General features: G+C 44.1%; 2 protein-coding genes and 1 non-coding gene across 7 annotated transcripts in view; all 3 read left to right on the top strand.

Annotated features, from left to right (window-relative positions):
• LOC124010860 (sentrin-specific protease 7-like) overlaps positions 1 to 11,828 on the top strand; it is a 30,892-nt gene extending 19,064 nt beyond the window's left edge. For all 3 annotated transcript variants that reach the window (XM_046323594.1, XM_046323592.1, XM_046323591.1), the window contains exons 13-22: positions 342 to 418; positions 1,115 to 1,231; positions 1,582 to 1,701; positions 1,975 to 2,067; positions 8,298 to 8,470; positions 9,077 to 9,129; positions 9,233 to 9,276; positions 9,365 to 9,433; positions 9,543 to 9,693; positions 9,879 to 11,828. In XM_046323594.1, coding sequence (XP_046179550.1) covers positions 342 to 418; positions 1,115 to 1,231; positions 1,582 to 1,701; positions 1,975 to 2,067; positions 8,298 to 8,470; positions 9,077 to 9,129; positions 9,233 to 9,276; positions 9,365 to 9,433; positions 9,543 to 9,693; positions 9,879 to 10,022 — 1,041 coding nt within the window. In that variant the 3' untranslated portion in view covers positions 10,023 to 11,828. The remainder of the gene's footprint in view (positions 1 to 341; positions 419 to 1,114; positions 1,232 to 1,581; positions 1,702 to 1,974; positions 2,068 to 8,297; positions 8,471 to 9,076; positions 9,130 to 9,232; positions 9,277 to 9,364; positions 9,434 to 9,542; positions 9,694 to 9,878) is intronic.
• Positions 11,829 to 20,936: 9,108 nt separating this feature from the next.
• Positions 20,937 to 27,231, top strand: part of LOC124010382 (interphotoreceptor matrix proteoglycan 2-like) — a 33,104-nt gene continuing 26,809 nt past the window's right edge. For 2 of the 3 annotated variants that reach the window (XM_046322771.1, XM_046322768.1), the window contains exons 1-6: positions 20,937 to 21,214; positions 21,291 to 21,542; positions 23,143 to 23,309; positions 23,456 to 23,484; positions 23,739 to 23,771; positions 26,018 to 26,061. In XM_046322771.1, coding sequence (XP_046178727.1) covers positions 21,142 to 21,214; positions 21,291 to 21,542; positions 23,143 to 23,309; positions 23,456 to 23,484; positions 23,739 to 23,771; positions 26,018 to 26,061 — 598 coding nt within the window. In that variant the 5' untranslated portion in view covers positions 20,937 to 21,141. The remainder of the gene's footprint in view (positions 21,215 to 21,290; positions 21,543 to 23,142; positions 23,310 to 23,455; positions 23,485 to 23,738; positions 23,772 to 26,017; positions 26,062 to 27,231) is intronic. The other variant, XM_046322769.1, reaches the window with a different exon arrangement.
• Positions 23,869 to 23,939, top strand: trnaa-ugc. Its single transcript has one exon. It is a non-coding gene; the product is annotated as a tRNA-Ala (tRNA).

The raw sequence follows: 27,231 nt of genomic DNA, 5'->3' as shown, positions 1-27,231 counted from the left end.
CACGAGTTGAATCTCCAATTTGCCAAGGCGTCTGGTACTCTAACAAGTTGGACAGGGTTGGCAGGTCTGCAGCATGTCTGGCCAACACACACACAGTGAGTGGCGTCATCCTCTTCCTCTCTGCTGTTCATCATCAAAGCAGACCTTGACTTTATCATCTCGATCCCCCTCATTCTCATTACTCACCAAAACGTTGAATTTGATCACTTGTCCAAAATACATTGGAGGACAATCCCCCATGCAGTCAGATGAATCTGTAGAGTCTGAGGTGTTTGACTGGGGTGATGACTTCTGGCTGGTGATTCTGTAATGTTTTTCTGTTCTGTTCTTGTTCTGATCAGGGGAGCCCCAGTCGGACCAGAGGGAACCACAGAAGCAGAGAGCCTTACTCCAGACTCAAGGGCCTGCTGCCCACCAGGTGAGGGCAGTATACCTTGCTGCCCACCAGGTGAGGGCAGTATATCTTGCTGCCCACCAAGTGAGGGCAGTATATCTTGCTGCCCACCAGGTGAGGGCAGTATATCTTGCTGCCCACCAGGTGAGGGCAGTATACCTTGCTGCCCACCAGGTGAGGGCAGTATACCTTGCTGCCCACCAGGTGAGGGCAGTATATCTTGCTGCCCACCAAGTGAGGGCAGTATATCTTGCTGCCCACCAGGTGAGGGCAGTATATCTTGCTGCCCACCAGGTGAGGGCAGTATATCTTGCTGCCCACCAGGTGAGGGCAGTATATCTTGCTGCCCACCAGGTGAGGGCAGTATACCTTGCTGCCCACCAGTTGAGGGCAGTATACCTTGCTGCCCACCAGGTGAGGGCAGTATATATTGCTGCCCACCAAGTGAGGGCAGTATATCTTGCTGCCCACCAAGTGAGGGCAGTATATCTTGCTGCCCACCAGGTGAGGGCAGTAAATCTCGCTGCCCACCAGGTGAGGGCAGTATATCTCGCTGCCCACCAGGTGAGGGCAGTATATCTTGCTGCCCACCAGGTGAGGGCAGTATATCTTGCTGCTCACCAGTTTATTGTTATGGATGGTTTTCAATGTATAATATACTACCTGTTAGTATTAGTTGTTGTTGTTTACACATTAACTATAGGATCTCTTCATTATCAGGTTGATCCAGTACCCACCACTCCCTTCTAAAGGAGGAATCACCGTGACAACAGAGGACCTAGACTGTCTGGACAGTGGCCAGTTCCTCAATGATGTCATCATTGACTTCTACCTTAAGTGAGTTCTAGTGATCTGCCTGTGGACCAATGTTCTTCTCCTGTCATGTGAACATCTTAGCCACCTGGCAGACGTGTAACCTGTGATTATACAACGTGTGTATCTAATCCTGAATGCTGATTGGTTCAAACCACAACTAAGTACAATGAAGCAGGACTAAGGGGACTTTTCTGACCAGCATCCCTTTGACAGGCTGACCAGCCAAAACCTAAAACTGACCATTATCATAACCAAACCCTAACATTAGCTTCATTTAACATATATGGAAATCAGCCATGTCCCCATAGTGTAGCTCAGCCACACAGCATGTGACAGTCCAGCAAAACCTCAGCATCTTCCTGTCCCCTCAGGTATCTTCTCCTGGAGCGGGCCCCGGGGCCCCTGGCAGAGAGATGTCATGTCTTCAGCAGCTTCTTCTACAAGCAGCTGACCCGCCGGGACACGTCCCTGGAGGAGGAGGCTGCCATCCCGTAAGGAGCTCAGCACTCAGCTTCTTTTAACGGCTTAGTGGGCGGCTCGGCCGCGCGTCACATGGCGCCCTGCGGGGGGCTCATGTTTGGCCTTAGGCTCCTGGCGACGCCTTCTACGTAGGCTGGTGGCTTAGTCGCATGCTAACGATGTTAATGATGGTATTGACAGAAGTTAAGGAGCATTTTACTCTTGTTAAGAGATATTCTTCCTGGATTGTGATGGAAGGAGTAGTATGCGTTGCTGTGAAGTGTGTCCCCTCCCCTTCCTCTCAGGGCCAGGGACAGGAGACACCAGAGGGTGAGGACGTGGACCCGCCATGTTGACATCTTCAACAAGGACTACCTGTTTGTGCCGGTCAATCACAAGTGAGTGGGAATCATAGACACGCATGCACTCACACACACACACACACACTCTCACACACACACACACACACACACACACACACACACACACACACACACACACACACACACACACACACACACACACACACACACACACACACACACACACACACACACACACACACACACACACACACACACACACACACACACACACAGAGGGTAGAGCCAAGACTTGGACCAATAACGACATAATTTCTGTCGACCTTGCAAAGCAGAACAGAATACTTCTACTCTACAGAATATACTACACTATACTATGCTACTGTACACTACACTGCTCTACTCTACACTACTCTGTTGTACACTACATGTCACGACATGACACCACACTCCATTGATTGGGGAAAACAGTGCTCTTTTCTTCATCCTTCCTCTAGCTGTCATGGCTCTGACAAGGAGACATGAAAACAGGGACATTAAACTGGAGCGGAGGCAGTGTCTAGGCAGGGCAGGGCTCCAGCATAGTGGAGATGAATGGATGTGGCCTGAGCTGTAGTCTCTGTCTGTCTGTGGGTGTGTGTACTAGTCTCAAGGCTGCACTGGTGTTGAAACAGCCTCTGTCACGCCTGACGGGGCCGGATGTGCCTACCTTCATTCATATGTCTGTGGAATGATGACGGTCTGGATGGAGTGCTGCACAGCGTTCCCTGTTCCCTCGACTCCCCACTTCACTTTAGGACCACAGTAGAAGGGTTTTAGTCTACATACTGTACCTTTGTCAACACGGTCTTCTGTCCCCGGCACAATGATTTAGAACACTGGCTCAGTCCGTGGAGCGTGACTCTTGCAATGCCAAGTGCTGTAGGTTCAATTCCACCCATAGGAAAAATGTCTGCAGGCATGACACTAAGTCACTTTGGATATCAGTGTCTGCTAAATGGCATATATTATTATATACAACTGCAGACCTATTTTACATATCTTAATGGGTTTTCAAAAAAAAGCATCAGTGACAATACCTCCCGACTGACGTGTCGCTGGAAAATGGGCTACGCTCCAGATACAGATTTATATTCTGACACGGTATGTTTCAGTATGTTCCTATACAAGAGAATCAGGCTAGGACAGGGAACACAGCCAGGCTGGGACAGGGGACACAGCCAGGCTGGGACAGGGGACACAGCCAGGCTAGGACAGGGGCCTTAGCCAGGCTAGGACAGGGGCCACAGCCAGGCTAGGACAGGGGCCACAGCCAGGCTAGGACAGGGTCCACAGCCAGGCTAGGACAGGGTCCACAGCCAGGCTAGGACAGGGACACAGCCAGGCTAAGACAGGGGACACAGCCAGGCTAGGACAGGGGCCACAGCCAGGCTAGGACAGGGACCACAGCCAGGCTAGGACAGGGGCCACAGCCAGGCTAGGACAGGGAACACAGCCAGGCTAGGACAGGGAACACAGCCAGGCTAGGACAGGGGACAAAGCCAGGCTAGGACAGGGGACACAGCCAGGCTAGGACAGGGGACACAGCCAGGCTAGGACAGGGCCACAGCAGTTCCCTATAGTGTCTTGTGAATGCCATTTACTCCACTAGACTGACTGGTTTCTCTCTTTACACATTGAAACAACACATGCTGCCCGTTGCTCTGTATTTCCATGATCAAATCCATCTATATGTGTAGATGAGAATGTAGATGCGGTAATACAGATCTCCGTATCCCCAGTCCATTACGCTTTCTCTCCTAGGATAGGATACGATGAACTGTAATGTCCCAGATTGTCTTAGACACACAGTACTGCTGTATACAAAATAGACACTGTACATTACACACTGTACATAATGTATACATTACTCTTATCATACACATTGAACATTTCTCATCAAATCAAATGTATTTATATAGCCCTTCGTACATCAGCGGATATCTCAAAGTGCTGTACAGAAACCCAGCCTAAAACTCCAAACAGCAAGCAATGCAGGTGTAGAAGCACCGTGGCTAGGAAAAACTCCCTAGAAAGGCCAGAACCTAGGAAGAAACCTAGAGAGGAACCAGGCTATGTGGGGTGGCCAGTCCTCTTCTGGCTGTGCCGGGTAGAGATTATAACAGAACATGGCCAAGATGTTCAAATGTTCATAAATGACCAGTATGGTCGAATAATAATAAGGCAGAACAGTTGAAACTGGAGCAGCAGCACGGCCAGGTGGACTGGGGACAGCAAGGAGTCATCATGTCAGGTAGTCCTGGGGCATGGTCCTAGGGCTCAGGTCCTCCGAGAGAGAAAGAAAGAGAGAAGGAGAGAATTAGAGAACACACACTTAGATTCACACAGGACACTGAATAGGACAGGAGAAGTACTCCAGATATAACAAACACACCCCCCGACACATAAACTACTGCAGCATAAATACTGGAGGCTGAGACAGGAGGGGTCAGGAGACACTGTGGCCCCATCCGAGGACACCCCCGGACAGGGCCAAACAGGAAGGATATAACCCCACCCACTTTGTCAAAGCACAGCTCCCACACCACTAGAGGGATATCTTCAACCACTAACTTACCATCCTGAGACAAGGCTGAGTATAGCCCACAAAGATCTCCGCCATGGCACAACCCAGGGGGGGGGGGCGCCAACCCAGACAGGATGACCACATCAGTGAATCAACCCACTCGGGTGACGCACCCCTTCCAGGGATGGCATGAGAGAGCCCCAGTAAGCCAGTGACTCAGCCCCTGTAATAGGGTTAGAGGCAGAGAATCCCAGTGGAAAGGGGAACCGGCCAGGCAGAGACAGCAAGGGCGGTTCGTTGCTCCAGAGCCTTTCCGTTCACCTTCCCACTCCTGGGCCAGACTACACTTAATCATATGACCCACTGAAGAGATGATTCTTCAGTAAAGACTTAAAGGTTGAGACCGAGTTTACGTCTCTGACATGGGTAGGCAGACCGTTCCATAAAAATGAAGCTCTATTGGAGAAAGCCCTGCCTCCAGCTGTTTGCTTAGAAATTCTAGGGACAATTAGGAGGCCTGCGTCTTGTGACCGTAGCGTATGTGTAGGTATGTACGGCAGGACCAAATCAGAGAGATAGGTAGGAGCAAGCCCATGTAATGCTTTGTAGGTTAGCAGTAAAACCTTGAAATCAGCCCTTGCTTTGACAGGAAGCCAGTGTAGAGAGGCTAGCACTGGAGTAATATGATCAAATTTGTTGGTTCTAGTCAGTATTCTAGCAGCCGTATTTAGCACCAACTGAAATTTACTTAGTGCTTTATCCGGGTAGCCGGAAAGTAGAGCATTGCAGTAGTCTAACCTAGAAGTGACAAAAGCATGGATGAATTTTTCTGTATCATTTTTGGACAGAAAGTTTCTGATTTTTGCAATGTTACGTAGATGGAAAAAAGCTGTCCTTGAAATGGTCTTGATATGTTCTTCAAAAGAGAGATCGGGGTCCAGAGTAACGCCGAGGTCCTTCACAGTTTTATTTGAGATGACTGTACAACCATTAAGATGAATTGTCAGATTCAACAGAAGATCTCTTTGTTTCTTGGGACCTAGAACAAGCATCTCTGTTTTGTCCGAGTTTAAAAGTAGAAGGTTTGCAGGCATCCTCTTCCTTATGTCTGAAACACATGCTTCTAGCAAGGGCAATTTTGGGGCTTCACCATGTTTCATTGAAATGTACAGCTGTGTGTCATCCGCATAGCAGTGAAAGTTAACATTATGTTTTCGAATAACATCCCCAAGAGGTAAAATATATAGTGAGAACAATAGTGGTCCTAAAACGGAAACTTGAGGAACACCGAAATTTACAGTTGATTTGTCAGAGGACAAACCATTCACAGAGACAAACTGATATCTTTCCGACAGATAAGATCTAAACCAGGCCAGAACTTGTCCGTGTAGACCAATTTGGGTTTCCAATCTCTCCAAAATAATGTGGTGTTCGATGGTATCAAAAGCAGCACTAAGGTCTAGGAGCACGAGGACAGATGCAGAGCCTCGGTCCGATGCCATTAAAATGTCATTTACCACCTTCACAAGTGCCGTCTCAGTGCTATGATGGGGTCTAAAATCAGACTGAAGCATTTCGTATACATTGTTTGTCTTCAGGAAGGCAGTGAGTTGCTGCACAACAGCCTTTTCTAAAAATGTTGAGAGGAATGGAAGATTCAATATAGGCCGATAGTTTTTTATATTTTCTGGGTCAAGGTTTGGCTTTTTCAAGAAAGGGTTTATTACTGCCACTTTTCGTGAGTTTGGTACACATCCGGTGGATAGAGAGCCGTTTATTATGTTCAACATAGGAGGGCCAAGCACAGGAAGCAGCTCTTTCAGTAGTTTAGTTGGAATAGGGTCCAGTATGCAGCTTGAAGGTTTAGAGGTCATGATTATTTTCATCATTGTGTCAAGAGATATAGTACTAAAACACTTGAGCGTCTCTCTTGATCCTAGGTCCTGGCAGAGTTGTGCAGACTCAGGACAACTGAGCTTTGAAGGAATACGCAGATTTAAAGAGGAATCCGTAATTTGCTTTCGAATAATCATAATCTTTTCCTCAAAGAAGTTCATGAATTTATCACTGCTAAAGTGAAAGTCATCCTCTCTTTGGGAATGCTGCTTTTTAGTTAGCTTTGCGACAGTATCAAAAAGGAATTTCGGATTGTTCTTATTTTCCTCAATTAAGTTGGAAAAATAGGATGATCGAGCAGCAGTAAGGGCTCTTCGGTACTGCACGGTACTGTCTTTCCAAGCTAGTCGGAAGACTTCCAGTTTGGTGTGGCGCCATTTCCGTTCAATTTTCTGGAAGCTTGCTTCAGAGCTCGGGAATTTTCTGTGTACCAGGGAGCTAGTTTCTTATGAGAAATGTTTTTAGTTTTTAGGGGTGCAACTGCATCTAGGGTATTGCGCAAGGTTAAATTGAGTGCCTCAGTTAGGCGGTTAACTGATTTTTGTCCTCTGGCGTCCTTGGGTAGACAGAGGGAATCTGGAAGGACATCAAGGAATGTTTGTGTTGTCTGTGAATTTATAGCACGACTTTTGATGTTCCTTGGTTGGGGTCTGAGCAGATTATTTGTTGCAATTGCAAACGTAATAAAATGGTGGTCCGATAGTCCAGGATTATGAGGAAAAACATTAAGATCCACAACATTTATTCCATGGGACAAAACTAGGTCCAGCGTATGACTGTGACAGTGAGTGGGTCCAGAGACATATTGGACAAAACCCACTGAGTCGATGATGGCTCCGAAAGCCTTTTGGAGTGGGTCTGTGGACTTTTTCATGTGAATATTAAAGTCACCAAAGATTAGAATATTATCTGCTATGACTACAAGGTCCGATAGGAATTCAGGGAACTCTGTGAGGAACGCTGTATATGGCCCAGGTGGCCTGTAAACAGTAGCTATAAAAAGTGATTGAGTAGGCTGCATAGATTTCATGACTAGAAGCTCAAAAGACGAAAACGTCATTTTTTTTTTTGTAAATTGAAATTTGCTATCGTAAATGTTAGCAACACCTCCGCCTTTGCGGGATGCACGGGGGATATGGTCACTAGTGTAGCCAGGAGGTGAGGCCTCATTTAACACAGTAAATTCATCAGGCTTAAGCCATGTTTCAGTCAGGCCAATCACATCAAGATTATGATCAGCGATTAGTTCATTGACTATAATTGCCTTTGAAGTAAGGGATCTAACATTAAGTAGCCCTATTTTGAGATGTGAGGTATCATGATCTCTTTCAATAATGACAGGAATGGAGGTGGTCTTTATCCTAGTGAGATTGCTAAGGCAAACACCGCCATGTTTAGTTTTGCCCAACCTAGGTCAAGGCACAGACACGGTCTCAATGGTGATAGCTGAGCTGACTACACTGACTGTGCTAGTGGCAGACTCCACTATGCTGGCAGGCTGGCTAACAGCCTGCTGCCTGGCCTGCACCCTATTTCATTGCGGAGCTAGAGGAGTTGGAGCCCTGTCTATGTTGGTAGATAAGATGAGAGCACCCCTCCAACTAGGATGGAATCCGTCACTCCTCAGCAGGTCAGGCTTGGTCCTGTTTGTGGATGAGTCCCAGAAAGAGGGCCAATTATCTACAAATTCTATCTTTTGGGAGGGGCAGAAAACAGTTTTCAACCAGCGATTGAGTTGTGAGACTCTGCTGTAGAGCTCATCACTCCCCCTAGCTCATATAGGCACATACATGATACATTGCACATTCCCTTGTGTCTGATTCCCTTGTGTCTGATTCCCCAGAGCGCACTGGTACCTTGTGGTGATCTGTTTCCCTGGCCTGGAGCAGGCCCAGCATGAGGAGTGGTCCGGCCCAGCTGGAGTGGAGGCCAACGGGGGGAAGAGGAAATGCCAGCCCCAGGCTTCAACTGGGCCTTCTCCAGAGGCCAGCAACCCCAAACTGCAGAACGGAGCAGGTGCGTTGGACAGCGCCGATGCATTGTGTGTTTGTGATATTTACCTTGGCAGAATCTCACTTCTCTCACCAGGGCTGTAATGTAATAGTGTTTCTAATCAACCCGGGTTGCGTTCACACGCTTTGTTTAACTTTAATGATCAAATTAACGTTGGGTTAGATCCTTTTTATTTTTCCTCAATATTGTTGGAAGGCAGCTAGGGGGCTTTTTAGGCTGCGATGTCAGTCCCTAACTACCCTTTAAAACCCTATGTTAGGGTTTATGTTGTATACAACATAAGCCCTCTGAAAATGAGGTCTCTCTAAAAAAAAACTGACGGTTAGGGGGTGTTCTAGCCATACCTGGATGTGATGTGTGTTATGTGTGCATGTTCATGCATGTGTGTAATTGAATCCTAACTGCAGATGGAATGATTTGTTTGGCCTGGTGGCTGTAGTTCAGGTCTAGCGTGTCCTCCATACCCAGCCAAGAAGCACTGAGAAACAGAACATGCACATTTGGCCATAACACCACAGAACAAAATCAAAGGAACTAAACATTTGCTGCTGATTTAAAAGGTGTGTGTGTGTGTGTGTGCGCGCGTGTGTGTGTACGTACTTCCTTCAGGTGGAACAGGGGGAGACAGTGGGAAACCTACATTGAGGACCCACAACCCACCAGTAAATATCACCCTATTTTGTAAAACAAAACAAAAATGACAAAAATATTAGATGTTTTGAGCATGTGTGCAACATTCTAAATGACATTATCCCAATTTTGAAGGCGTGTACTCAAGATGGTTGTCAGAGGGAGACCATCATTAAGAAGTGAGTGCATTAACTGTGAATGAATTGGCTGTACTTCCTCCATCTATAACAGTGTGTGTAATATCACGGGGTTGTCTTCTCTCTGTAGACCCTGCATTCTCATCATGGACTCCCTGAAGATCTCTTACCATGAGAGCATCTATAAGCTCTTGCGGGAGTGAGTACTCTCTGTGTGTGTGTGTCTGTCGCGCTTGCATTGTTTTGTGTGTGTGTGGTTCATATATGTGTGTACACTAGTTTCAATCTCTCCCGTCTGTCCTCTCCAGTTACCTACATGTAGAGTGGGAGGTGCGTAGAGGAACACGCAGAGACTTCACTGTAGACAGTATGAAGGCTTCCCACTGTACAGTCCCTCTACAGGACAACAGCAGTGACTGTGGCCTCTACCTCCTGCAGTACGCGGAGAGCTTTCTGCAGGTACGGCCCTCCCCCTGTAACCTCCCACGCTTAACAACAAGCTGACATCAACCATCCATTTTATGGGCACTTTTCTGTCTCCACTACACTGTCTAAAACACTTGATCTGAAATGATAACTGCCTGTCCCATGTATGACATCACACCTTATTCCAAACCTCTGGTTGGCTCACTGACTTTCTCCAGAACCCAGTGGTGCACTTTGACCTCCCCCTGCGTTTGGAGCGCTGGTTTCCACGGCAACAGGTATGGAGGAAGAGGGAGGAGATCCGGAGCCTGGTGATGGAGCTGCACGGTTGCCGGGGCAACGGCGGGAGCAGCTGCAGGTAGACACGGTACCTGATCAGCAATGCACTACTACTACAACACCCCTAAACTGTGAAGGACTTTGATTTTTAAATGTACAATACAAGGAATATTTATACTATTTTTGTATTACTATTTTTTAAATAAAATGTCACAGGATGTTTGTTTCTCACTTGTATGTAATGTGAATGTACAAAATAATAGGATCGTAAAATGGAATAAAATTGTTCATGTAATGTTTAGTTTTTATGTTATGTTATAGAAGAGAGCATTTGGAATGGACATATGAGTGAGTGCTCAAATCTAGTTTGCTGAGCAAAAGTGTAACTCATGTATCCAGAACAGGTTTCTTTTTCAAATGTCCTTATGACTCACACATAAAACCACTATAAATATTAAAGTCAATATTACTCAGTTATTTCTGTTCAGTGTGTCAGGCTGTTGTTTCTGACCATCAGTCATAAAGGACTCAATATGCACATGATTGTTTGCAGCTGCTAAACAATAGTGTTATCACTACAGACAAGTCAACACATTGGCAGTGTTTTAGTTTTGGCTCCTCATGTTGTAGCTGCTTCGTTTGTAAGGAAAACCCCGTGTTCCAGTGGGGAACACTGAGTAAGCTTTACACAATGACCACTTGTAATATGAGGATTAGAACAGCACCTCTCCCCTGTTCTGTTTACAGGCAGAACTCAATTCCCCTTTGTGTTTGTGCTGTATGAAAGTCTATGGACCTGACTCACTCTGTCATCAGAAACAGAAATAACATTCTCCCCACACAGTAAAGGGTTTCCTTTTGAGTTTCTGTTTGTTTTCACGGTGTAAACATTGATTTGTTAATGGCATGTTTATAATGATGTATTTACAATGGTGTATTTATAATGTGGTATATTCCTGGATTAAAGATGAACCCAAAGTCTACCTAGCAACGGCTGGACAGAACTCTTCTGTCACCATCACAATATTGTAGAGCGAGAATCCCAGATATGACCTTTTAAGTTATTGTGTGTTTTTCACACGGGTACAGTTAATAGGTTTTTCAGTTTGGGTCGTTAACACTAAGTCTGATAGGATATGTGCTTAACCATATGTACTTAATTGGGTTAAGTTGGTACAATGAGCGTTTTTGGATAATTGGAGTCTTTGGTGCAGCCTCTCACAGCATGTGGGCCCCAGACAGAGCCCTCTTAGACAGGACAGAGCCCCCCTCCTCCTACTGCTGTTGGAAGGGTAAAGGTCACCCCCCCACACCTCCAAAATGAGTTGGGCTACTCTTTTCCTATTCGCCCCATCCAAATCTCTACCCCTTTGATTTAGCCACTGTCAGAAAATGGCCCCACTACTACAGTATACAAATGAGTGTTTATCAATTCTTCCATATTGTTATTCTAATACTATATAATTATGTTGGCTTTAATTCTTTCTTATAGTTCAGTAAAAGCCGTATAGTCAAATGCAGTAGCGGGTTTGAAGGTCTAAGTTGTGCTGTTAAGATAAGGCCATAGGTCGACTGGTTCACTATGGATGGGCTTTACGGGTTCAAGGGTTCCATAGAATGAACCAAGGACATCCATACTGCTCAACTTGTCTTCCACCTTCCAGCCTACAACTACTAATGCATTGGTTTAGGGTCTGGAGATCAGGACTGAGATCAATGTCCTTCCAATAGACCGGTCCAGATAGTCAACAGGTAGTCTGGAGACGTGTTTTATAGAGAACCGTGTTAAAGCAGTTTGAAGTTTTGTTTTAATTTACAGATAGTTTAACCCATTTAAATGGGCTAACATCAAATCTACTTTGTAATGACAATAAAGAAACTCCATCAAGTGACTGAGTGAAAGTCTTCATTGTGAGCGATAATTGTTAACTGGCATGTTTAGATGAAAACACAATGACGTGTTGGACAAAAGAACCATGTATCTTGGCTGTTACTGTAGAATACTTTTAACCCCAGATATCTCTGAAAGGGGGTTGGTCATCTGCTGCTGTTATCCCCGAGGTCAGGACGTCGGGGGGTGCGACCATGTGGGGCGTACAGCCGGGAACCTACCAACCATGTCAACAAAGACGGGAAACACCGAGCATATGGCGAGATGGCGACAGGATTTGGGGACTGAGGAGCTCTGCAGTTGGCTCTGGCCTTCATTAATTTGGCCTGCTTCCTAAATGGCACCCTATTCCCTATGCAGTGCACTACTCTTGACCAGAGCCCTATGTTCCCTGGTTAAAAGTAGTGCACTATCAAGGGAATATGGTGCCATTTAGAACACACACCTGGAGGGCGTCTGCTGAAATGCGTTGGCTGAGGGAGAGGTTCATCCCCAGGTAATTAGCAGGGTCCCTGCTGGGGCCAAGCAGGATTACAGGTCATTGCCTGTATAAGAATGCTACTAATTTCATTAGATGGTGGGTCAGTGGGGGTCGCTTGCTGAAAGGGATATGTGGGACGGTAGCATACCACAACAGCCAGTGAAAGTGCAGGGTGCCAAATTCAAAACAACAGTAATCCCATAATTAAAATTCCTCAAACATACAAGTATTTCACACCATTTTAAAGATTAACTTGTTGTAAATCCAGCCACAGTGTCCAATTTCAAAAAGGCTTTACAACCAAAGCACACCAAACGATTGTTAGGTCAGTACCTAGTCACAGAAAAACACAGCCATTTTTCCAGCCAAAGAGAGGAGTCACAAAAAGCAGAAATAGAGATAAAATTAATCCCTAACCTTTGATGATCTTCATCAGATGACACTCATAGGACTTCATATTACACAATATATGTATGTTTTGTTTGATAAAGTTCATATTTATATCCAAAAATCTCAGTTTACATTGGCGCATTACTTTCAGTAGTTTCAAAACCTCCTGAGATATTGCAGAGAGCCACATCAATTTACAGAAATACTCATAATGAACATTGCTAAAAGATACAAGTGTTATGCATGGAATTTTAGATCCACTTCTCCTTAATGCAAGATTTCAAAAAAGCTTTACTGAAAAAGCACACCATGCAATAATCTGAGTACAGTGCTCAGACCATAGCCATACAGATATCCTCCATGTTGTGGAGTCAACAGAAGTCAGAAATAGCAGTGTAAATATTCACTTTCCTCTGATGATCTTCATCAGAATGCACTCCCAGGAATCCCAGTTCCACAATAAATGTTTGATTTGTTCGATAAAGTCCATCATTTATGTCCAAATACCTCCTTTTTGTTCACGTGTTTAGTACACAATCCAAACTCACGACGCGCGGGCAAGCCCAGGCGAAAGTTCAGACAAAAAGTCATATTACTGGTCGTAGAAACATGTCAAACGAAGTATAGAATCCATCTTTAGGATGTTTTTAATATAAATCTTCAATAATGTTTAACCCGGAGAATTCCTTTGTCTGTAGAAATGCGATGGAATGCAGGTCGCTCTCACATGAGCGCGCGTAATCAGCTCATGCCTCTCTGGCAGCAGACCCATGACTCCTTCAGCTATCATTCCCCCCTCCTTCACATTAAAAGCATCAAACAAGGTTCTAAAGACTGTTGACATCTAGTGGAAGCCTTAGGAAGTGCAATATGACCCCATAGACACTGTATATTCGATAGGCAATGACTTGAAAAACTACACATCTCAGATTTCCCACTTCCTGGTTGGATTTTTTCTCAGGTTTTTGCCTGCCATATGAGTTCTGTTATACTCACAGACATCATTCAAACAGTTTTAGAAACTTCAGTGTTTTCTATCCAAATCTGAATAGCAGGCAGTTTACCCTGGGCACCTTTTTATCCAAGCTACTCAATACTGCCCCCAGTCCCAAAGCAGTTAAGAGGATTTTGTACAGTAAATTGTAGCCTATGTTTAAAAGAATTGAAGCACAATTTAACTGTTTCATGCCTTGTCGGCATCAATGACGTTAATTTGATAGATAAGTATTCATTTGACTTGAGCTGCTGTTAGTTAGTATTAATGTCATGACTGTCCTGATCAGGTCAGGTTACAGGAGACAGATTATCTCTCAACTCCAACAGAGGAGGAGAGATCTAGGGGTCTGAAGATGTGGGGGTTTTCTGACCCCTCACGCCCCTGGTAAATTTCAGGCCACAGACAAATTATTTTGTCCTGTTACTATGGAGAACCAGCCTCAGAACATTAAACATTAAATAAAGGGACTTTGGGACAATGGTTTCCGTCAGCCACAATCGTGATCATGACGATAGATGGAATATGAAAATGTATGTCATTTTTGTTTTGTTATTAAAGTCTAATAGATGACGTTATTACAAAAACATTGTAACGTGAAGAGTTTTCCTAGTATATGTTTGATGTTTATACATTATATGTTGTGTGGAAAATGTCCAAATCAAAGGGAATGTTTTGGTAAAGATGAAATGTGAATTTAGTTGTTGAAAATTGGATTTGAGAAAAACCTAGACCTTGCTCTTAACTTGGTATGCCCAGAGAATTGCCCTAAAGCCAAAAGCCACTTCTAAAGCCACTTCTGACACGAGGGTATAAAACCTGTGAGTAAAGAATTTACAGAGGAGACTACATGACCCAAGCTGCAGCCAAGGTCTAAAAAGTCAACGAACCCAGAACACAACAAAAGTTTGAAGACAAAGAAATCATTTTCTACCCAAGCTACGGATGAGTAGCTGTGAATTCAAGCCGGACCCCCTTAGCATCCAATCCCAGGGGATCGTGGTATCTAAAAGGTTTCATTCCTATGCTGTGAGCTCTGAGCTACAGAGCTGTCTGTCCTCAGAAGACCCCTTCCAGAACAAGGGTGAGGGAACAGACTCCTAAGCCAAAAGGACACTGACATCAGGAGGACGATCAGAGAGGTGGGCTGGAGTAGTGTGTCATCGAGCAGCCTGAACGGTCCCCTGAACAGTCCACGCAGAGAATCCTCGGAGTTCTTCCTCACGCAATTACATCATTATATTCTGACCCATAAGAGCGCCAGTTTGGGGCAAGGCTTGAGTTAGAATAGCATAGCTGACAAATTCACCCAAATGTATATTTCTCCCGTGTACTTTCTTTTTCCTCTCTCTCTTTGAAATCCCCATTTTGGGTAACACGCGCCATAGTGTGTTGGCCCGTTATACTAAGTTCTAATCAATAGCCTATCATGTGTTTTGTCTATGTGTATCTTTTATCATCATTTTAGCTTTCTAATAAATAAATATTAAACTAAGATTGGTGTGGTATGAACTCATTGGTGAGACCCGGGTCCGTGCAGATTCACGGGCAATACGACGTTCAGAACGAGATTGTAGAGGTAACTGGTTAATTAGCGGCTGTTGTAAAATCGATATTCTGATATTCTTTGAGTTAATTTGGGAAATAGAAACTCAATAAAAACCAGTTTTCCCATGGTGCCCCAGGTTAATGAGTTAATAATTTCTTGATTCAGATAATCACGCAATTAGAAACTTTTAATCATTCGCTGAACAACAGTCGTCACATTAACTAATACAACGTCAATACAACAGCATTGTTATGATGAGCATGCCTCACACTCTCAACTGTGTCCTTGCTTACTGTGGGTCACCATAGTTACAGACTGAATGGAGTGGAGGTTGGGTCTGGGGCCAAAAGCCACAGGTAGGATTGGGCGCATTTCCTTTAATCACTGTTGACGTGTATTAGTCCAGTTCTCTGGGCTTGGCCTTGTCTGTCTGGTAGCGTTCCAAATGGCACCATATTTCCTATATAGTACACTACTTTTGACCAAAGCACTATATAGGGAATAGGGTACCATTTGGGATGCACACTGTCTTGTAGACAGTAGGCTAGGCCATGATGAGGTAACTGTGCTCCACAAGGGGCCACAGGGAAGCTAATCTGAGCCGGACTGCTGGATTAGACAGATTTAGCTAGTTCTTTGGACACGATGGCTCTCTAGAGCCCCCCTTCCCCCCTGTTCTTCTGTAGTCTCTTCATAGAACACCAGTTTCCAATCCCAGCATTTCTGCAGGGGTCCAGACCTGTTGACCTTAGGCAACTTTATCATTCCCCAGGCTACGTTACAGTATTTGTCAAAGGCTGCTGGTAATACAGTATTCACACGGTGAGAGGCACCTTTTGATTAGGTCTACCCGGTCCATTCATTATAATCTACAAGGCAAAACTGATCCTAGATCAGCACTCCAATAATATGTGCCACGGTGTGTTGTAAACCTGTATGTTTATGTTTGACTCTGTCCTTATTGGTTTCCATTAACTCATTGACCGGTGTGAATATCTCATTGTGAGGTTAGTATTACAGGTCTAATCAGAGGGTGTTGTTTTTCTTTGCCTTGCAGGACAGTGGTATCATCTTGATACCTGGACAGGAGCCCAGACCTAACTAAGACACTGGCCCATCTTCTGATCACATTATCCAATAAACCATGTTACCATTGTTTATTCACCGTTGCCGTAACGTCACCATCATCAGCTGAGTGAGTCTCCAACTAGTCTGGCAAGAGACTAATGGCAAGACAACGAAAAGCAACAGATGATTTAATTATAATATATATTCTGTGTATACTGTTCAAGTATAATTTGTTTGCTGGCTACCTACCTACCTCTGTTTTTAATTGTATTTCCTATTCCCGGATCTGTTGATAATATGTCACCTGACTATAATGTGAAAACAACAAAGTTAGCCATTTGACACAGAGAGATCTCAACTGTATAAAGGTACTTGGAGAAAGCTAAGTCAATTCAAAAACAGTGATTCATTTCAATATCTGAAATGTGTTGAGATTGAATTGACCCCAAGCCCTATTATAGACAACTGAGTCAGTAAAAATGACTAAAGCTGGCAACATAAACAGTCCAGAGAGAGTTTTGGGGTGAGAGTGAGTAGATGGTGAGGTCATAAAGGCAGCCCTCTGAACCTACCCTTCTAGCGCTAACTTCCAAACAAGCCTCAGTCTGTCAATCAGGCCCCACCAGAGAGAGAGACCACCTGGCTGCCTTGCCCTAGTCTCAGCCATCTCACCTCAGAAACCACCTACTCTGCTCTCTGAGAAGGCATGCAAGGCAGTTATTCACTAATGACCGGACGTGTGACAGGTCTCGACCCGATCCTAAGCCCAGCGACATGCACATCCTTACTGACCTGTTCTCCAGATGTGCTACCTGTCCTAGACCTGCTGTTTTCAACTCTCTAGAGACAGCAGGAGCGGTAGAGATACTCTGAATGATCGGCTTTGAAAAGCCAAATGACATTTACTCCTGAGGTGCTGACCTGTTGCACCCTCGACAACCACTATGATTATTATTATTTGACCATGCTGGTCATCTATGAATATTTGAACATCTTCGCCATGTTCTGTTATAATCTCCACCCGGCACAGCCAGAAAAGGACTGGCCACACCTCATAGCCTGGTTCCTCTCTAGGTTTCTTCCTAGGTTCTGGCCTTTCTAGGGAGTTTTTCCTAGCAACCGTGCTTCGCACCTACATTGCTTGCTGTTTGGGGTTTTAGGCTGGGTTTCTGTACAGCACTTTGTGACATCAACTGGCCTTATAAATACATTTGATTGTTTTATTGAACCCTACCTCTAACCCTACCTCTACCTCTAACCCTACCTCTAACCCTAACCCTACTTCTAACCCTACCTCTAACCCTACCTCTACCTCTAACCCTACCTCTAACCCTAACCCTACTTCTAACCCTACCTCTAACCCTACTTCTACCTCTAACCCTACCGCTAACCCTACCTCTACCTCTAACCCTACCTCTACCTCTAACCCTACTTCTAACCCTACCTCTAACCCTACATCTAACCCTACCTCTAACCCTACCTCTACCTCTAACCCATCCTCTAACCCTACCTCTACCTCTAACCCTACCGCTAACCCTACCTCTACCTCTAACCCTACTTCTAACCCTACCTCTAACCCTACATCGAACCCTACCTCTAACCCTACCTCTACCTCTAACCCTTCCTCTAACCCTACCTCTACCTCTAACCCTACCGCTAACCCTACCTCTACCTCTACCGCTAACCCTACATCTAACCCTACCTCTAACCCTACCTCTACCTCTAACCCTTCCTCTAACCCTACCTCTACCTCTAACCCTAACTCTAGCTTCATGTCCACATCCTGTTCAACCCTAACCGTACCTTCATGTCCACATCCTGGTTCAACCCTAACCCTACCTTCATGTCCACATCCTGGTTCAACCCTAACCCTAGCTTCATGTCCACATCCTGGTTCAACCCTAACCCTACCTTCATGTCCACATCCTGGTTCTAAACCTTCATGTAACCCTACCTTCATGTCCACATCCTGGTTCAACCCTAACCCTACCTTCATGTCCACATCCTGGTTCAACCCTAACCCTACCTTCATGTCCACATCCTGGTTCAACCCTAACCCTACCTTCATGTCCACATCCTGGTTCAACCCTAACCCTACCTTCATGTCCACATCCTGGTTCAACCCTAACCCTACCTTCATGTCCACATCCTGGTTCAACCCTAACCCTACCTTCATGTCCACATCCTGGTTCAACCCTAACCCTACCTTCATGTCCACATCCTGGTTCAACCCTAACCCTACCTTCATGTCCACATCCTGGTTCAACCCTAACCCTACCTTCATGTCCACATCCTGGTTCAACCCCTAACCCTACCTTCATGTCCACATCCTGTTCAAAACCTAGCCTCAACCATACCCATAACCCTAACCCTGGCATGGAACACCCATATCCCCTCTGAGATGTTTCAGTGGTTTTACTCCACCCCCCTGGAAACAAGGATAACCCTCTGATTTATTCTTCTTCTCTGTACAAATCCACTATTGGGTGTCAACTTCTTGTCTAGATAATTTATGGAACCTTCAAACAAGTGAACCCATGCGTGGACTGGAAAATTACGGCATATTCAACGGACTCCCAAAAGAAAATGACTTCCACTGGATGATATGCTAGCTATGCCATTCTACTTCCAAAACCACAATGGCTTTAATAACAGCTCTCCCCCATGCATAGTCTCTAAGTATCCATAGCACCGATAGAAAACAGTGCTATCAAGTCTTACTAAGGGGTCCCAGTTGGGACACAGTCGAGTCACTGAACTACATGCACGTCAGTTGTGTTACCATGCAAAGAGGAGATTTATCAACCAGCTGTGCATTTGCTTGGGATTCAGGACTAATGGAAAGGTCATCGGGTGTAGCTCAAATCTGATAATGTAGTACTTCTCCAATGATGTGAATGCCACGACGCCAATACATAAGTGAATCAACCCTTTGATGGGCCAGATCACTTCCTGTTTTCGTCTCCTTGTGTTTTGAAACACAGGAAGACATAGTGGAGTGACTAGTGCTCTTTATAATAAATAAGTGTTAGCTTAAAGTTGCACTATGCAGAAATCGCTCCACCATTTCCTGGTTGCTAAAGTTCTAATAGTTTGTCTAATTTCAGTTTATGTGACAAAACAAGCAAGTATAGCGTAGAAAATCATTGTACCATCTAAACCGCTGTTGAAATATATTTTCCATAAATATTGTATTTTCAGCTGTTTGAAGCTGGTGTGCAAAACCGAAAGTAAAAGATGCAAAACCTAAACTTAAGAATAGGAAGCATAGAAATAGCATGCACAGAACAGATCTACCACTTCTTAGACTTTCTTTCAATGAGAATGACGGATCTATAACTCATGTTCTGTTATAATCTCCACCTAGCATAGCCAGAAGAGGACTAGCCACCCCTCATAGCCTGGTTCCTCTCTAGGTTTCTTCCTAGGTTCTGGCCTTTCTAGGGAGTTTTTCCTAGCCACTGTGCTTCTACACCTGCATTGCTTGCTGTTTGTGGTTTTAGGCTGGGTTTCTGTACAGCACTTTGTGACATCAGCTGATGTAAGAAGTGCTTTATAAATAAATTTGATTGATACTGGAATGAATCAAATGCTCTATACCAAACACTGGCCCTTATTTGAAGTCCTATTTACAGATGTCAATTGTCTGCCACAACAATGTTAGACGTTGTGAATACAATAGACAGACGGACAATTCCGTTTGCTATTCTGTTCTGATTTCCTCTGTCCTGAAGGGAATAAGCACCTTTCCTGTCAGAAAGGATAAGTAGCATCTAGTCACCTGGGTCTAACCCCTTGAGCTGCACTGTCCTGCTACAGGTCAGGCGAGCTTATTGGCAGCAATGTTCATTACTCACCACCAAATCAGCCTCCCGGAAAGATTGCATGTCTGTGTTGTGGTACAGCAGGTTCCACAAACACTGACCACTACTGACTCACCTACACATACAGCTGTAATATCTTAATTTGAGCCAGTTTGCTACAGCAGGAAAATAATCCTGGATAAACAGGACATTTTAATTATGTGGATTATAATGAATGGACATTTCTTGTAGGGTTTGATACCTATGCTTACTGCTGTGTGTAATGGCATTGGGCAGAGAGGTTTCAAGATTGCCCTGAAAGACAGAGACAAAGGACACATTCACATACTCTCTCTAGATTAAATGAAAGCCACAATCAATTTGTGGTGATTTTGAATGCATTTCACATCTGTTGATAATGTCACCATGAGAATCACATTTCACATTGTGAATCTCTGCAGTACTGTAAATATAAAAGGAATGAGTAAGTAATGAATTCATGTTTTAATCATTTAATAAGCAGACCAAGCCAATCATATCACTTAAATTAGCAACTTATAGGATATAAAGTGTGTCCAAGTAGGATAAGTTGTTTTTGCATGTTTTGCAGCTGTGAAAATATGCAATTATGAAAAAAAAAAAATGACCATCACTATCCCTATTCCCCACATTGGCAGACACAGATTATTCACAAGTTAAACAACCATGCACGGTTAGACTAAAGTCTTGCAGAGGCACCACTAAAGCTTATCAAATAGGATTAGGAAGCAGAAAGAAATCTCTTGCCAAAGTCCCATCTGCTTACCTGAGTAAGGCTGGGGAGCTGTCTTCAGCACTGTGACCACATCCCGTTACACTGGGAGGATAGCCTAGCCCACGAAGAATAACCAGAGGAATAGCCCTATTTTTACACAATGCTATCAAGTGGATGGACAGTAAACAAAACCCTATTGTTGATGAACTGAGAAGGATTGAGAAGATTTACTCTAGACTGGGGCTGCATCTTGGATCTTGGCTCTTTGAGAAATGCCGGGGCTAACGAGGAACTGTGTTTTTTGGGTTGTGTCTGCCATCCTTCTGACAGGATACTTTGACACGGGTAGGTACAGTAGAGGATTTAATGATGACTGTTTGACTTCTGGTCACATGTATAACTGTCTCATGTACTTTTACAGATGCTTTGCATGGGGTTGCTATGGATAGAGGTTTGGTAGTGAAACACTTGAAATCTCAAGACCCCTCTGGGATTTCAAGACAACTGGAGTCAGATGAAGGTCTGGAGGCGTTGACCCACAAGACATACAAAGGAAAGGGTGCTATTTCTAGACGAAAGCGGAATATTCTTTTCCCCAGTGGAGTGAAGCTTTGTTCTCAAGAGACTGTAGACCAAGCAATAGAAAACCATCTGAAGTACTTTCACCAGCGAGGTAAGCTTTTTCACGACTGTATCTCATGGGCCCTGGGGATTCATTATGACCTGGAGTCTATTCATCTACAATCTTTGTTGTTCAGCCAGATTAATTTAATTCCTGTGGTGCATGCACTCTTCTGCAAAAGGTTTTCAAAAGGGTTCTTTGGCTGTCCCCATAGAATAACCCTTTTGGTTCCAGGTAAAACGCTTTTGGGTTCCACGTAGAACCCTCTGTGGAAAGGGTTTTACGTGGAAGCCAAAAGGGTTCTACCCGGAAACAAAAGGGGTCTACCTGCAACCAAGAAGGGTTCCTCAAAAGGTTCTCCTATGGGGACAGCCGAAGAACCCTTTTAGGTTCTAGATAGTGCCTTTTTTTCTAAGAGTGTATGTGACAGAAGGCTAATGATGAGTACAACTTTCTGTGATGATCTTATATTTAATTGGGAATGGACAGGTGGGGAAGATAAATAGATGTTTGTCATGTAAATGTGTGCTCTTTAATCACCTCCAACATGAACCATGCAGTAAGCAGTACTTTCCCAGCCTCTTTATTAAAGCCCTATGGTCATCCACGTGCATGGCTTCAGCCGTTGAAATACAGCCCGGTGTTACCATTCTCTATCAGTCGTTTGTTGGAAACAATGGTTCAGAGCCTTGTTGGAACTCAAGGGAAATGACTAGAAGTCAACCAACGACAGTAACTAATCTATCATGATTCAAGGGCTATAGTTATGGTAGTCAGTCATGGAGGCTGAGAAACGCTCCACGTTTAAGGTCAAAGTCAAACGTCCAACCTCATTTTGGTACAGACTGATTGATACTGGTAAGGGCCAGATTTCAGGTGAGACCAGGCAGAGAGCCTGGCACCAGACAGCCTTGCACCAGGGTGCCCTTCTGTCAGTTAAATCCGAACACGTGGTGCTCCACCTGGGGAAGCTTAGAGAGAAAGCCCCAGTCCTCGGTCTGAACCCTGCCTCGCTACCGAAATAGTAGTCCTCTAGACATTGATCAGATGAGCCATGCTGCCAGGAAAATATGAGAGCCCTCAGGCCTGCTCCCGCTAGCTCCTCTACCAAGGGCTTTCTGGTTGTCCTCAGCCTCCAAACCTGAAATGTAGCCTACAGATGTGGCTGCAGATTGAGAGAAAAAGAAAGGGGGTTAACGTTTTTTGCCAGATTTTTTTGTTCCAAAGCAGAGGTACTGGTACATTGTGAAAACCACATGTCTTGAGCTGAGAAGTCATTTCAATGTCAGCAGGGGTGGTGAAATGGTGATGCTGTCTGGAACCTGGGAGTATATGTGTGTATGGATCAAAAAATGACCTCACATTTCCCTGATTGCCTTCATTTTTCATAGCTGTCCATTGGAGAGATTTCTCCTGTCAGGATCGCTGGCTAAATGTCAGCTAAATGTCAATGTTTGTTTTGGTTACCATGTCCTTGTACTACACAGTGTTATTTAAATCTAGATTGAGTGCGACCTCTGTGTCACATGTCTCTGTGTCAATCAGAGTTGGGGTCAATTCGATTTCAATTATGTCCAATCAGGAAGTACACAAAAAATTCCAGGTGTGAAAGCTAGTCTCTGACCCAGTCCTGTGTCTGTGTGCTGCCCAGTGTGTCAGGAGACGGTGTGGGAGGCGTTCAAGATCTTCTGGGACCGTCTACCTGAGAGAGATGAGTACCAGGCCTGGGTTAATTTATGTCAGGATGGAACTGTCAGCGTGATGGAGATTGGCAGCAACTTCAGCCGATCAGAGGAGCATGTCTCTCTTGTTAGGGCTGTGAGTGAGAATTTTGTACATTTTGATGTGTAAAACGTTACAGATATTGATGTGTGTGAGTATGCGTGTGTGTGTACATGTGTGTGTAGTTTATTGGTATGTGATTGAGAAGCTTTATTTATCAATGGATTCTGTTTTTATTTCAGAGAGTGGTGATGACTGCTGCTCCGAATAGGTGAGTTCCAAACGTTCCAATGTCTCTGTGAGATACCAGCACTTGCATTCTGTCACAATGCAAAATAAGTACATGCCTGGGTTACGCTCAGCAGGTGGCAACATTACAGAACGTTTTTTGGTCACTTAGAGCAGACGTACAGAATGTTGCATCCCGCTGAACGTCACTCACGTTACTCAACCTCAACCCCTCATCAACCACATTGTATTTACACCACTTCCATGTTCTCCTCATCCCCGTCCCATCCACGTCAGCGAGCCCACAAGCTCAGGGTCCAAAGTGTGCAGGTAGGCCTGTTCCCAACACTAAAGCCTGCTGTCTTGGTGCCCACACGGCTCTATAGAAACACTGCTGTGTTGTATGCTATCCATAACAGTGATGTAGTCCCATGTAGCTCAGTTGGTAGAGCATGGCGCTTGCAACACCAGGGTTGTGGGTTCGATTCCCACGGGGAATAGTATGAAAAAAGTATGAAAATGTATATAAGTCGCTCTGGATAAGAGTCTGCTAAATGATGAAGATGTAAATGTGACATCACGGCAGGCTCTGTGCACCACACAGCTCTGCAGCCTGCTCAACCTTTCCCCCCTCGCTTCAACCAGATTCATACAACTACTACATTGTTGTATGATCATAGCCACTGCTGTAGACAGCTTGCTGGTCCTGTAAGCTACACGCATGTAGACAGTAACATGTATTATAGCAGGTCTACTTTTGTAATACCTGGTAGTTACATACAGGGCTGCAGTGTAACAACATGTAATACCTGGTAGTTACATACAGGGCTACAGTGTAATACCTGGTAGTTACATACAGGGCTACAGTGTAATACCTGGTAGTTACATACAGGGCTACAGTGTAACAACATGTAATACCTGGTAGTTACATACAGGGCTACAGTGTAATACCTGGTAGTTACATACAGGGCTACAGTGTAATACCTGGTAGTTACATACAGGGCTACAGTGTAACAACATGGAATACCTGGTTTTGATTTACAAAATGTTAAAGATTTGCAAATGACATCACAATAGCATGAAAGCCATTTGAACAGGTATACCAGTTTGAAGTACTATGTAATTATTTTAATGACACTGTACATTCCTGCGTAACTGCCATTTTATTACACAGGTATGAGGGGTGCTTATTGTAAAGTGGGAGCTTTACAACCTAGAATCTTTTGTATCACATGTGGAAGTTACTGATTGATTGTCTCTCTTTCACACAGTCCAACATGTGGAAGTTACTGATTGATTGTCTCTCTTTCACACAGTCCAACATGTTGAAGTTACTGATTGATTGTCTCTCTTTCACACAGTCCAACATGTTGAAGTTACTAATTGATTGTCTCTCTTTCACACAGTCCAACATGTTGAAGTTACTGATTGATTGTCTCTCTTTCACACAGTCCAACATGTTGAAGTTACTGATTGATTGTCTCTCTTTCACACAGTCCAACATGTTGAAGTTACTGATTGATTGTCTCTCTTTCACACAGTCCAACATGTTGAAGTTATTGATTGATTGTCTCTCTTTCACACAGTCCAACATGTGGAAGTTACTGATTAATTGTCTCTCTTTCACACAGTCCAACATGTTGAAGTTACTGATTGATTGTCTCTCTTTCACACAGTCCAACAGGTTAAAGTTACTGATTGATTGTCTCTCTTTCACACAGTCCAATATGTGGAAGTTACTTATTGATTGTCTATCTTTCACACAGTCCAACATGTTGAAGTTACTGATTGATTGTCTCTCTTTCACACAGTCCAACAGGTTAAAGTTACTGATTGATTGTCTCTCTTTCACACAGTCCAATATGTGGAAGTTACTGATTGATTGTCTCTCTTTCACACAGTCCAACATGTTGAAGTTACTGATTGATTGTCTCTCTTTCACACAGTCCAACATGTTGAAGTTTCTGATTGATTGTCTCTCTTTCACACAGTCCAACATGTTGAAGTTACTGATTGATTGTCTCTCTTTCACACAGTCCAACAGGTTAAAGTTACTGATTGATTGTCTCTCTTTCACACAGTCCAATATGTGGAAGTTACTGATTGATTGTCTCTCTTTCACACAGTCCAACATGTTGAAGTTACTGATTGATTGTCTCTCTTTCACACAGTCCAACATGTTGAAGTTTCTGATTGATTGTCTCTCTTTCACACAGTCCAACATGTTGAAGTTACTGATTGATTGTCTCTCTTTCACACAGTCCAACATGTTGAAGTTACTGATTGATTGTCTCTCTTTCACACAGTCCAACATGTGGAAGTTACTGTTTGATTGTCTCTCTTTCACACAGTCCAACATGTTGAAGTTACTGATTGATTGTCTCTCTTTCACACAGTCCAACATGTTGAAGTTACTCATTGATTGTTTCTCTTTCACACAGTCCAACATGTGGAAGTTACTGTTTGATTGTCTCTCTTTCACACAGTCCAACATGTGGAAGTTACTGTTTGATTGTCTCTCTTTCACACAGTCCAACATGTTGAAGTTACTCATTGATTGTTTCTCTTTCACACAGTCCAACCGCGGCAACTCCACCAGAATTGGCCACCACCCAAAAAGGTTGACCTCTTAACCTCAATTCAGTGTCTGGGCAAAATTAATCTGTCTTTTATGCCATCTGTTGATCAGTGACAGTATAGCTAGACTATTAGCCCCTGTCTGTAGTGTAGTACTGTCTTTAGGTTATTGTGGGTGCTGCATAGGACTACTGTAGCCTGATCAAGACACGCGTTGCTCCCAGAATAGGCCTTTAATCCTTCTTAATGACACACCACGTTGTCAATGGACAGTGGATAGAGGGACCGCTAGACTTTCCTAAGAGATTGTCTGAACTGCTTGTCTGAACACACTACTTTTCAATTTCAGTGCCAGACATGTTCAGTAGCAATTCATTGATGTCATGTAGAATGTTTTCTTATATACAGCGGGGCAAAAAAGTATTTAGTCAGCTACCAATTGTGCAAGTTCTCCCACTTAAAAAGATGAGAGAGGCCTGTAATTTTCATCATAGGTACACTTCAACTATGACAGACAAAATGAGAAAAAAAATCCTGAAAATCACATTATAGGATTTGTAATGAATTTATTTGAGGATTATGGTGAAAAATAAGTATTTGGTCAATATCAAAAGTTTATCCCAATACTTTGTTATATACCCTTTGTTGGCAATGACAGAGGTCAAACGTTTTCTGTAAGTCTTCACAAGGTTTTCACACACTGTTGCTGTTATTTTGGCCCATTCCTCCATGCAGATCTCCTCTAGAGCAGTGATGTTTTGGGGCTGTTGCTGGGCAACACGGACTTTCAACTCCCTCCAAAGATTTTCTATGGGTTGAGATCTGGAGACTGGCTAAGCCACTACAGGACCTTGAAATGCTTCTTACGAAGCCACTCCTTCGTTGCCCGGGTGGTGTGTTTGGGATCATTGTCATGCTGAAAGACCCAACCACATTTCATCTTCAATGCCCTTGCTGATGGAAGGAGGTTTTCACTCAAAATCTCACGATACATGGCCCCATTCATTCTTTTCTTTACACGGATCAGTCGTCCTGGTCCCTTTGCAGAAAAACAGCCCCAAAGCATGATGTTTCCACCCCCATGCTTCACAGTAGGTATGGTGTTCTTTGGATGCAACTCAGCATTCTTTGTCCTCCAAACACGACGAGTTGAGTTTTGACCAAAAAGTTATATTTTGGTTTCATCTGACCATATGACATTCTCCCAATCTTC

Source organism: Oncorhynchus gorbuscha, linkage group LG23 (genome assembly GCF_021184085.1).
Source record: "Oncorhynchus gorbuscha isolate QuinsamMale2020 ecotype Even-year linkage group LG23, OgorEven_v1.0, whole genome shotgun sequence".
NCBI classification, from domain to species: domain Eukaryota; kingdom Metazoa; phylum Chordata; class Actinopteri; order Salmoniformes; family Salmonidae; genus Oncorhynchus; species Oncorhynchus gorbuscha.
This window is presented reverse-complemented; position numbering and strand designations above follow the sequence as displayed.